This window comes from Carlito syrichta, unplaced genomic scaffold, assembly GCF_000164805.1.
Source record: "Carlito syrichta isolate Samal-C Ts95f unplaced genomic scaffold, Tarsius_syrichta-2.0.1 Scaffold312553, whole genome shotgun sequence".
Taxonomy (NCBI): domain Eukaryota; kingdom Metazoa; phylum Chordata; class Mammalia; order Primates; family Tarsiidae; genus Carlito; species Carlito syrichta.
The window spans coordinates 358,357-368,443 of NW_007256649.1; the positions used below are offsets into that span (position 1 = coordinate 358,357).

At 51.0% G+C, this 10,087-nt stretch overlaps 1 protein-coding gene across 1 annotated transcript in view; it reads left to right on the forward strand.

Annotated features, from left to right (window-relative positions):
* Positions 1-10,087, forward strand: part of DPYSL3 (dihydropyrimidinase like 3) — a 56,102-nt gene that overhangs the window by 28,650 nt on the left and 17,365 nt on the right. Inside the window, exons 3-6 of the mRNA XM_008069927.2 lie at positions 1,751-1,935; positions 4,409-4,573; positions 6,518-6,579; positions 7,724-7,804. Of these exons, the coding sequence (XP_008068118.1) occupies positions 1,751-1,935; positions 4,409-4,573; positions 6,518-6,579; positions 7,724-7,804 (493 nt within the window). The remainder of the gene's footprint in view (positions 1-1,750; positions 1,936-4,408; positions 4,574-6,517; positions 6,580-7,723; positions 7,805-10,087) is intronic.

Genomic DNA, 10,087 nt, shown 5'->3' on the forward strand with positions numbered 1-10,087 from the left:
GTTACAGGTAACAGCAACAACAATATTCAATTAATAAAAGAGCTACTATTAATTATAGGAGCTGATATATTGAACTCGTAGGTGCCTAGCAATGTCCTATGGGCTCACCATATATCCACACTTAATGTATACCACGGTCCTATGGAGGAGTACATTTTACAGAGGAAAGAACTGAGGCACAGTGAGGTTGAGGTCATACAGCTGGGAACTGGCAGAGCCCTTCCTCCCAAGCACAGTCGTGCTCTTCATCAGTGGGCTTGGCTGTCAGCAGAGATGTGACAGGAGATGTGAGAGCTGAGCCTTCAGGGGTTAGCATAGCCTTGGTTGGTGCAGTGGGGACAAAGGGGAGGTCGCTTTTGTTTCAGCACTTGTGTTAAGCTCGTTGTTAACATGGGTGAAAACACACATCAGTATGCTCACAGAGTGGGCATCTCTTCATGCCCTTGGTCCTCAGTTTCCCCCAGAGGAAAGGCAGTGAGAGAGGGTAACAGGACTGGCCCATGTCTGGACAAAGACGGAGGGAGGATCAGAGGCTGTGTTCTTCTACAGCGTGCTTGAGTGGTGGGGGCTCTGGCATGGCCCAGTGGGGATGTGGCAGAATTGATCTCTTAGAGATGTCAGGAATACTTTATTTTGTGCAGAACTTAGAGCTTAGAAGGCCAGTGGTGGACCTCATACTGCCCCAAGAGTGTCTTTCTTGGCTTGTCATGAACACATGGGAAAGTATCCATGGCAAGGACAATGGGAACATCTGTCCCAAGGTGGAAGATGTTAATGGTTGTGTAGAGGCTTATGAACCATAGGTCTACCTGGAACCCACTGTGGACAGGGTGGACCAGCTGTTGAAGTCAAGGACGTGGTACCACATGTAAACCAGGCAACAGTGAACAATCTGTAAATAACAGTGTGTGGGACTGTCATAGCTGTGTGGGACTCACATTTGTCACTTCCCTTGGGAGTATGCCTTTGAGATACTCATTGCTTTGATTCCTGCCTCAGTGCCCGCCAACCCCACCCCTCTCTGGGATGATCTGAAGCTTCCTGGTGAGGACGTGTCTGGTGGAGGTTGACATGGTCCTGTTCCTTGACTTATAGCTTCTCTGGGATGTGGACCATGTAATGCTGCCAGTGGCATCTGCATCTTTGACTTCTCCTTGGGAATCTGCTGCTAGCTTTGATGGACTGATGAATAATCAGGGAGGGTGAGGTTGAGAGGGAAGACTGAGTTGGGAAATGACCCAGACAGAGTCCTTTGTTGGGATCACAGGTGAACCTGCATAGAAGGCCCCTGAATTCTCACACTTGCTCTTTAAGCGCTTCACTGCCTTCTTCAGTGTCTCCCAGCAGTTCCTTGCCTTACACGCTTTAGAGCCTTCTCCAAGTCTTATTCCTCACCCTTCACTTAAATAGATAGCAACATGAAAGGAATAATAAAACCACCTATTTTAAAAAATATTGATTACCCGCTCTATATTCTAGACACTATCAATGGCTGGTGCTGCAGTAGTAAGCCAGGACTCGTGGCCCCACCGTATGGCAGAGCAGGTTGTTCTATGTCCATAATAATTGCTTTCTGTGTCTATGTCTATCTTTGTTTGCAGAATGCTAAGCTTGTGAGTCACTTGTGAAGATTACTTTGGTAAATTATAAATAACACTGTCTAAAATCATAACACTGTCTAAAATCTTTATGACTCTTTGTCTGTCTTGGAAGTTGCTTTTAAATGACCAGTTCCTCACTGTCTCACCAGGCAAATTGGAGACAATCTGATTGTGCCTGGAGGAGTGAAGACCATCGAAGCCAATGGGAAGATGGTGCTCCCTGGAGGCATCGACGTCCACACCCACTTCCAGATGCCATACAAAGGCATGACTACGGTGGACGACTTCTTCCAAGGGACAAAGGCAGCCTTGGCGGGTGGCACCACCATGATAAGTATGTCCTCTGATTTTACACACCCCTGCCCCCCAGGGGCCTTTTTGAATGAGCATTTTAGCTCCAGGGCTCTCTGATGATCCCTTGTACATGTTCAGGTTGTGGGACAGAGAAAAGCAACTTGCGGTGAGGAAGTGGGCAGCTCCCTGGAACCACAAAGACGAGGCTTGTGAGGCACAGCCATCCACTCCTGTCTGCTTGGGTGTGAGGGGGACTCCCACTGTGGTGGGAAATCAGTAACAAATATGGCCTCTGGGTTTGTCACTGGGGAAAGTGGACTTAGGAAGTATGGACAAAGAGTTATTTCATACTGCAACTTGGGGCTGCAAGGGGGAGTGCAGAGCACACAGGAAGAACCGTGGGCATGAGGCAGGGAGGACACAGGGCAACAGTGGAGCCTGCAGCACTGGGGAGGTCAGTGGGCTTCCGCGGCATCAAGAGCTGCCTGGGCCACTGTGAGTTTTGACCAATTAGCATCTTTAAAATTAGGCAATCTGTGGGAGAGGTTTCCCTTATTTTTTCATTTTTGTTTTGTTTGTTTGTTTTTTCCTGGTAACTATTGCAATTCCAAAGAAACCAAAGGAGCTGCATGCCACTGGACTACTGAGCCCACAGCATTCCAGGGTAGTCTTTCCTGGCCCAAAGGAATCTTGACGAACTGGGCTCCATGCCAGTGCTGGCTCCAAACTTGGTCAGCCAGAGCACTGTTTATTTCCACACCGTCCACATCCCTGAGAGTGCAGACAGCCTGAGCAACAGGACTACCCTCTGCCTTTTACTTCCTTTGGACAGGGCACAAGCAGGGTTCAGCCTCAGCCAGCTGGGTGTGGAAGCCCAGGAAAGTCACACCAAGGCCATAAAAGGTGCCCTGCAGGGAGAGCAAAGCTTTCTTCAGCGGCAGGGGGAGACCAGCTGACTTCTCCACAGCTGCCTGCCCATGAGGACCCTGACTGGCTCCTGATGTCCCTAGTGCAGCACCACATGCTTGCTGTCCGATGCGTGTACTTGGGCTGCCTTTGGTAGACGGCTGTGGAAGTGAGCGGCCTGGGATTGACTTTCTGCCTCATGCGATCCTTGACATCCTCATTATGCTCGATCTCTGCGCTTGGAGGGAGCAGGGGGGAACATCAGAGTTCCTGGGACAGGAGTGGAAACCCACACAGAGCCATGAGAGTGTTTGTGTCCATTGTGAATAAACGAGAAACCCGAGGGAGGCAAAGAGAAAAGAAACCTCACAGTCCCACGTTGCTATGAGAATTGGGCTAGATAACCTACATGGTCCTTATCCTATTTGGCAAAAGTAGGACCATGTTACATGTACTGTATGCTGGCCTGCCATTTTGCTGGGCTCCCTTGGGAACAAACTTTTGCATACAGCCTCATTCATGGGAATAATTATTGGGTTAAGGTATGAAAAATGTCCGGTTTCCGATGTGTATTTTGAAATTATTCTTGGGAAAGTTGTATTAGCTTCTACTTTGCCACAGCTGCCCAGGGGCCTGGGAGAGTGTCACACTTGCCTTTTCCTCACCAACTGTAGATGCTGTTATTTTTTTAAAAAGTCATCTGTGGTTGCAGGTGAGAAAGTAGGTTGGACCTCAAAGAAACCAGATTCTTGATGAAAAGTTTCCACAAAATAAGATCGGTGGGCCTAGTGTGGGGCACACATGACTGATACCAGTTCTTTCCCGTGGCATCAGCAAAGGGCCTCATCCTCTGCCCTGATGTAGCTTGAAGCCCCTCCTTTCCCCTTGGAAGAGTGTGTGGCTTCTGGCACTAGAAGTAGCCCTGCAGAGCAGCACTAATGGTGCAGAACAGGCTCTTACGGATGACCAGCATTTATCCAACACATGTGCACTTTCCCACTTCGTCTTAGAACAGACTCAGAAGAAAGGCACTCTTTTTTTTTTTTTTTTTTTTTTGGTTGGAGTCTCACTCTGTCGCCCATGTTGGAGTGCAGTAGCCCGCTCACGGACACCACAGCCTCTATCTGCTAGACTCAGGCAATCTTTCTGCCTCAGCCTTCCAAGTAGCTGGAACTACGGGTGTGCGTGTACCACCACACCTGACTTATTTTTTGATTTATTGTAGAGATGAGATCTTGCCAAATTGCCCAGGCTGATCTTGAACCTGTGAGCTCAGGCAATCCTCTCACCTCAGCCTCCCAAAGTGCTGGGATTATAGGTGTGAGCCACCGCGTCCAGCCCGAAAGGCACTCTTACACCCTGTCGCCACCCCCCTTGTTACCCACATCACTGGAGAGAAAGCAGAGGCTTAGAGCAGTTAGTAAATTACCCACAGGCACATAGCTGAATGACACTGAAGTCGTCAGCATACTGGAAGCTACCAGGGAGCACCTTCTAGGTGGGGTCTGTGTGCAGGAGACATTGATAGTGCAGTCACAGCTATGAGCAGGAGCAGGCCAAGGTGCCAGGCTGTTTCTGAGTCACCCACCGGGGCCTCTGTTGTCCAGTCGACCATGTGGTGCCAGAGCCTGAGTCCAGCCTGTCCGAGGCCTACGAGAAATGGCGTGAGTGGGCTGACGGGAAGAGCTGCTGCGACTACTCCCTGCACGTGGACATCACCCGTTGGAACGACAGTGTCAGGCAGGAGGTGCAGAGCCTCGTCAGGGACAAAGGTGAGCCCGCACACCCTCTCTCCCTGGCTTCTCCTTGCCTTTCCCACCCCAGCCACCCATCTGAGTCACCTTCCTTGCTGGGTACCTGGAACCTTGAGTACTGGAGGGAGGGATCCTTCCTCCTCACAGGATCCCCAAGAGACAGGACTTGCTGGTCCACCTCGTGGGTGAAGAAACAGGCTCAGAATAAGTAGCTTATGGTCAGAGAGTTAGTAAGCGATAGGTCTGTCTAAAGTCTCTGCTTGTGCACTCCCTCCAGTTCTGCCCATTGTGTGGAGGAAGAAGCCGAGTCAGGAAAAGCCAACTCGCCTTACTACGTAAGGTCACATGGCAAGCAGACCTGAGCTGAGGGATTTCTTAACCCTGGCCATTTTTACTCCAGACATCCAGCCATCACTATTATATAACCAACACTGGCATCTTCAGTCAAGATATTGCAGGGAGCAAGGATGTGGTGGTGCTCAGGCCAGGAGCTCAGGGTGCGAGGCAGGTCCGTGTGTGTGTCAAGACATGTCCTCTCAGTGAGGGCCTGGCTCGAGTTCCGTTGTCTTTGTGGGTTCTTCTGTTCTCTGTTTCTGTCTACATCCTCATCATCAGTTACCGAGCCTCACCATGCTCACACACGTGCATGCAGTGTCCTCAGCGCTGTGAGGCAGCCGAGGGTTGAGGGAGGTGACAGTCATGGCCTCTGACCCAAAGCAGAGGGCGCAGACCCATGCAGAGCAGCAGAACAGATGGCACAAGATGAAGAGCTGCTGTCAGAAGAGCAGTCCCGAAACCCGTGCTGGGCAGTCAGGGAGAGAGTGTGCCCGGGGCTGGAGGAGAAAGAGTGACCCCTCAAAAGAGATTTTCCTTTCATTCCTCTCCTCACCCCATGAACCCTGCCCAGCCCTTGGTGACACCGGTGTGAGACCAATCCCTCTCTTCTTTCCATGTCTCCCTTTACACAAAGCATCTCGCCTGGGGTGGAAAAATGAATGTCTTTAACACCCGTTTCCCTGCCAAAGGCCCTGGGTCAATCCACAGTGATGCAGAGGCTTCTGGGAAGGCTCGTGTTGGGAAAAGCTGTCCTGAGGTGAACCACTCTGGGTTGGGAGGTTCTCCAGCGGCAACCCACATTTGGCCTGGACACTGTGGGCTGAGACGGCCCTAATGGGTAGAGACCAAAATTACCCTCCTTTCCTCAAAATAAGCCTTTGCTCCCCAGTCCCACCTATTTTTGTAAATCACGATATTGATCGTTTGGGGTAAAAATTGATAGCTCTTTCCTGTTAACTCTCAAGACTTAGATATTTAAGCACAAGGTGAAGTGTGCCTTCTGCCCGGTCACTCTGCTATTCCAGAGGGCAGGGTCTATATCTCAGCCCTCCTCTTAGATCCAACATCCTTCACAGTGAAACAGTTCAATGCCAGAAGGTTCATTGAGGGAGACCACCTCCATGCCAAGCCCGGTGCTAAGAGCTCTATGTACTGTCTCCCTGCATGTTCACACCCACCTCATGAAGTTGGGCCGTGTTATTTTTCCATCTTACAGATGAGGAAACCAAGGCTCAGAGAGGTTGGGTATCCCAAGTGCACTCACTGAACGGTCTGTGGTGGAGTCCAGGGGCGCAGCGCCAGTGTGCCAACATAGCTGGTGTGCTGGAGTGACTCTTGATGCCACCTGCTGCCTTGAGCACAGTTGAACTTTACTCATCTTCTGGACTGGGGAAATACTGGCAATGGAGGAAGTGGTGGAAAGAGGCGCAGAAGAAGAGGCCATGCTGCTATAACATCACCTAGGAATCGTGGCTTTGACAGGGTTGGGTAGGGGTGGCATAGTAAACTGCTCTTGGAGAATGCCAAGTATCTGCTTTATGTTGGACAGGCGCCTGGGTAACATACTTAGCTCCATGGGCAATGGAGGCAGTGGTGATAATGCTGTCTTCCTCCTCTTTTTTGCAGGGGTCAACTCCTTCATGGTTTACATGGCCTACAAGGATATGTATCAAGTGTCCAACACAGAGGTAACCACCCATCTGCTGTGGATGGATTTCCCATTGCTGCTGATGACCTTGGCCCTGGTAACACGAGTCACTGTGGTCACAGCGGGAGACTGCCGGGCCAGAGGGCTCCTTGGAGCCTTTGCAGTCCATTCTGCATCTTCAGTAAGGCTGTAGGCAGGGTGCCCATGGCCAGGCAGGCAGAAAGCTAGGATTTCCCCTGGCAGCAGTCTTCTTAAAAGGACAAGAGCAAGGGCATTCCTGGCTTTGCATCCACCAAACACGTCCTTTTCCCAGTGGAGGTGTGATGTTCTTGGCTGTGCTGGGCAGCAGGGCCTTCCACTATTTGGAGCCATTTTATCAGCTTGCCCTAAGATATTTGTGGCAGATGTTTGTTTTAGATAAACGTTAAGTTTTCAGAAGAAATACAGGAATGAATTCTCGTGCCTCCTGGTCAGGAGGTGAAGGCATATGTACCATGAAATGTTGAGATGAGGGTTCTAGCTTCTGGGCGGGCTGCGGTGGCTTTTGAGAGCATTTGTTGAGAAGGACTCTGAAGTTCTTTTGCTCAGCTCACTGGGAAAATTATTAAAAATGTGTGCCAGAAGCAGAGGACAGGGGTTGATAGTACTTAATGACTTTTTGTCCTATCTGCCTAGGAGACACGGCAGGTTCTTTAGGTAGACAGTTTCCTAGAGCAGTGGTCCCCAAGCTTTTGGCACGAGGGACCAGTTTCATGGAAGAGTTTTTCCACAGATGGTGAGGGGGATCATCAGGTATTGGATTCTCATAGGAGCACTCAACATAGATCCCTCACATGTGCAGTTCAAATAGGGTTCATGCTCCTATGAGAATCTAATGCTGCCACTAATCTGACCCTGACCTGCTCACCCACCATTCACTTCCTGCTGTGTGGCCTGGCTCCTAACAGGCTGTGGACCAGTCCACAGGTCTGCGGCCTGGGGGGTTGGAGACCCCTGTTCTAAAGTGTCCTTGGATGGACACTCCTCTTTAGTCGTGCCTATTTTAGTCTGTATGTCTGTCCCAGTCATTCACTTACTTGCTCTGGTTTCTCCCTTTTGTTTGAGCTCTGACTCTATTAATTGGCCCTTGTGTGCGGTTCCCAAAAGTGACTGGTGAAGGTGACAGAGACCCATTTCTGTTTCAGCTCTACGAGATCTTCACTTGCCTGGGAGAGCTGGGGGCCATCGCTCAAGTCCATGCCGAGAACGGGGACATCATTGCCCAGGTAACCTGTGCGATTTCCTGGACATGCTTGCGGCACAGGCCCAGGTCTGCATCCCTCTCACTTCATGTCTTCATGCTGCCTGAGCTCTCATACGTGCAAGGCACCGTCATAAGCTCCCTGTGCAGGGCAGAACCTGCTAGAAAGAACCTCAGGGTCTGGTGGGGGAAAAAAGGGGGCCATTTAGTGGGAGAGCACTGCTGATTCTCTTCTTAAATGTGTCAGGGCTGCGTGACAGCCTCTGTCCTAAAGAAAAACCCTGAAGCAGCATTTCTCAGAAGCCAGAAATGGGATCCAGGTCTGTGGACGACCTCATGGCCGCAGAGAATAAAGAACGGCAGTCTTGTGGGGATCCAGCGGCCCACTGGTTCCTAAAAATCATACTGAGAATATGACGAAAGAGTGATGAAAGAGCGGCCCCAAGGCCCCTGGGGAGGCAGGAGGCAGTTCCCGCTCTCTCCTGGAAGAGAGGCCCAGATGTGTCTTGGGAAGGGCTTTGCTGATCTCAGGAACGTTCAGACTTGGCCTCTGCTGGGAGGAGATGCCAGGAAGGAAGAGTGTGCTTTGTTATCCACTTGAGGACATCAGCAACAAGAAGCCATCACTCATTCTTTCCAAGTGCTTCCTAAGCCCTCGTGCCGGGCTCCCACAGTCAAGGGGCGCCACGGGCAGCGGGCACGTTTTGTAGCTAGTAGTGTCTGCAGGCTGTGCCTCCTTGGAGAGTCTGTGTGGGACTGGGGAGTGTGTCTGCAGGTCAGGGGCAGTATGTGGACCCACCCTCCTCACAGAGGCACCATTTAGTGAGTGCTGATGCTGTATGCCGGGCACTGGAGAATGCTCTAGTATGTTCTCACTGAGCCTTTCTCAGTCCCGTAAAGATGCTGTCATCCTCCCTGTAAGACGAGAACTTACAGGCTCAGAGGGATTAGGCCACTGGTTCAAAGATCCCACAAGAAATGAGGAAAACCAAATCTTAGCCCCTAAGATGATGTGCCCGTGTGAGCATCTTTACCTGGGAAGGTGTTTCTGGAGTCTCCAGGTCCCAAGCCCAGCAGTGTAGGGCTCCTGCTGTGTGATTTCAGACTCTGAGCATTATCTTGTGGGGGGAGAGAGGAGTAAGTGCAGTGTCCTCTCACTGTGACCAAGAGGTCAATCAGTCAGGCCGCTGACTGTGGCTTCCCTAGCCCCCTCACACAACACCCAGAGATAATGAAGTAATTTCCCATAGAGGTCCAAGGGCTCCGTCCCATGGGAGGTGCCGGTGTTGTTAAAACTGCTCTCCTCCCCTTGTGCAAGTTTTCAGAGCAGCAGCCAGAGTCCCCACCCTTCCTTCAGCTGTCCTTGAAGCCAATTTCTGCATCTTCATGCCAGCCCACACAGAAGCACATGGACCCCAACCCTAAGCGCCTGTCCTCAGTTCCTTTCCTCCTGTGGCTCCTAGCACAGAAGTTTTTCTGCCTCCTGCCTCCCCTTTTCCTACCTTGGAAAGATCCATTCTTGGTCAGGAAAAGAATAGGGGCATGTTTCCATTTGGATGAGTTTTGTGCATGTGTGTGTGTGTGTGTGTGTTGGAGTTGGAGTCTCACTCCGTTGCCAGGCTGGAGTGCAGTGGCACATTCACGGCCACCCCAGTGTTGACCTGCTGGGCTCAGGCGATCCTTCCACCTCAGCCTTCCAAGTAGCCGGAACGACAGGTGCTCGCTACCACACCCGGCTATCTGTGTTTGTTAAAGTCAACTTGATGTTATCATGTTGTCTACATGAAGGCAGCTGCTCTACTGAGTTTCTTGCCACACTTAGGCAAAGGGGACTAAGAGAGAAGGAATTTTTCCCCTTGAGTACAAACAAGGGTGATCTTCAAAAATGCCAAGTTGGCAAGGCGGTCTGAAAGATGGCATTGGCCATTCATTTAACAAACATCTGTGGAGCAGCTACCGTATGTTGAGCCTTAGAGAGGGAAGATGGAAAAGACAAGGTGGTCCCTTCCATTATGGAGCCAGCCATACCTATGCCATGACCCAGACCGTGATACAGTCTGGCTGTGATGAGTACCACAAAGTGCCCACCACTCCCCCAAGTAAGGTAGCAGCAGTGGGGCTGCCGGTATTATTCTCAGTCTTCAGCTGTAGGGACACCATGGCTGTAGAAAAGGCCTTCCCAACGTGACAGTGCTTAGAATCACTAGATTTTCCTAATTTGGAGTCTCACTCTGTCGCCCAGACTGGAGTGCAGTGGCCGCTCCCGGCCACCGCAGCCTCACCTGCTGGGCTCCGGCGATCCTTCCGC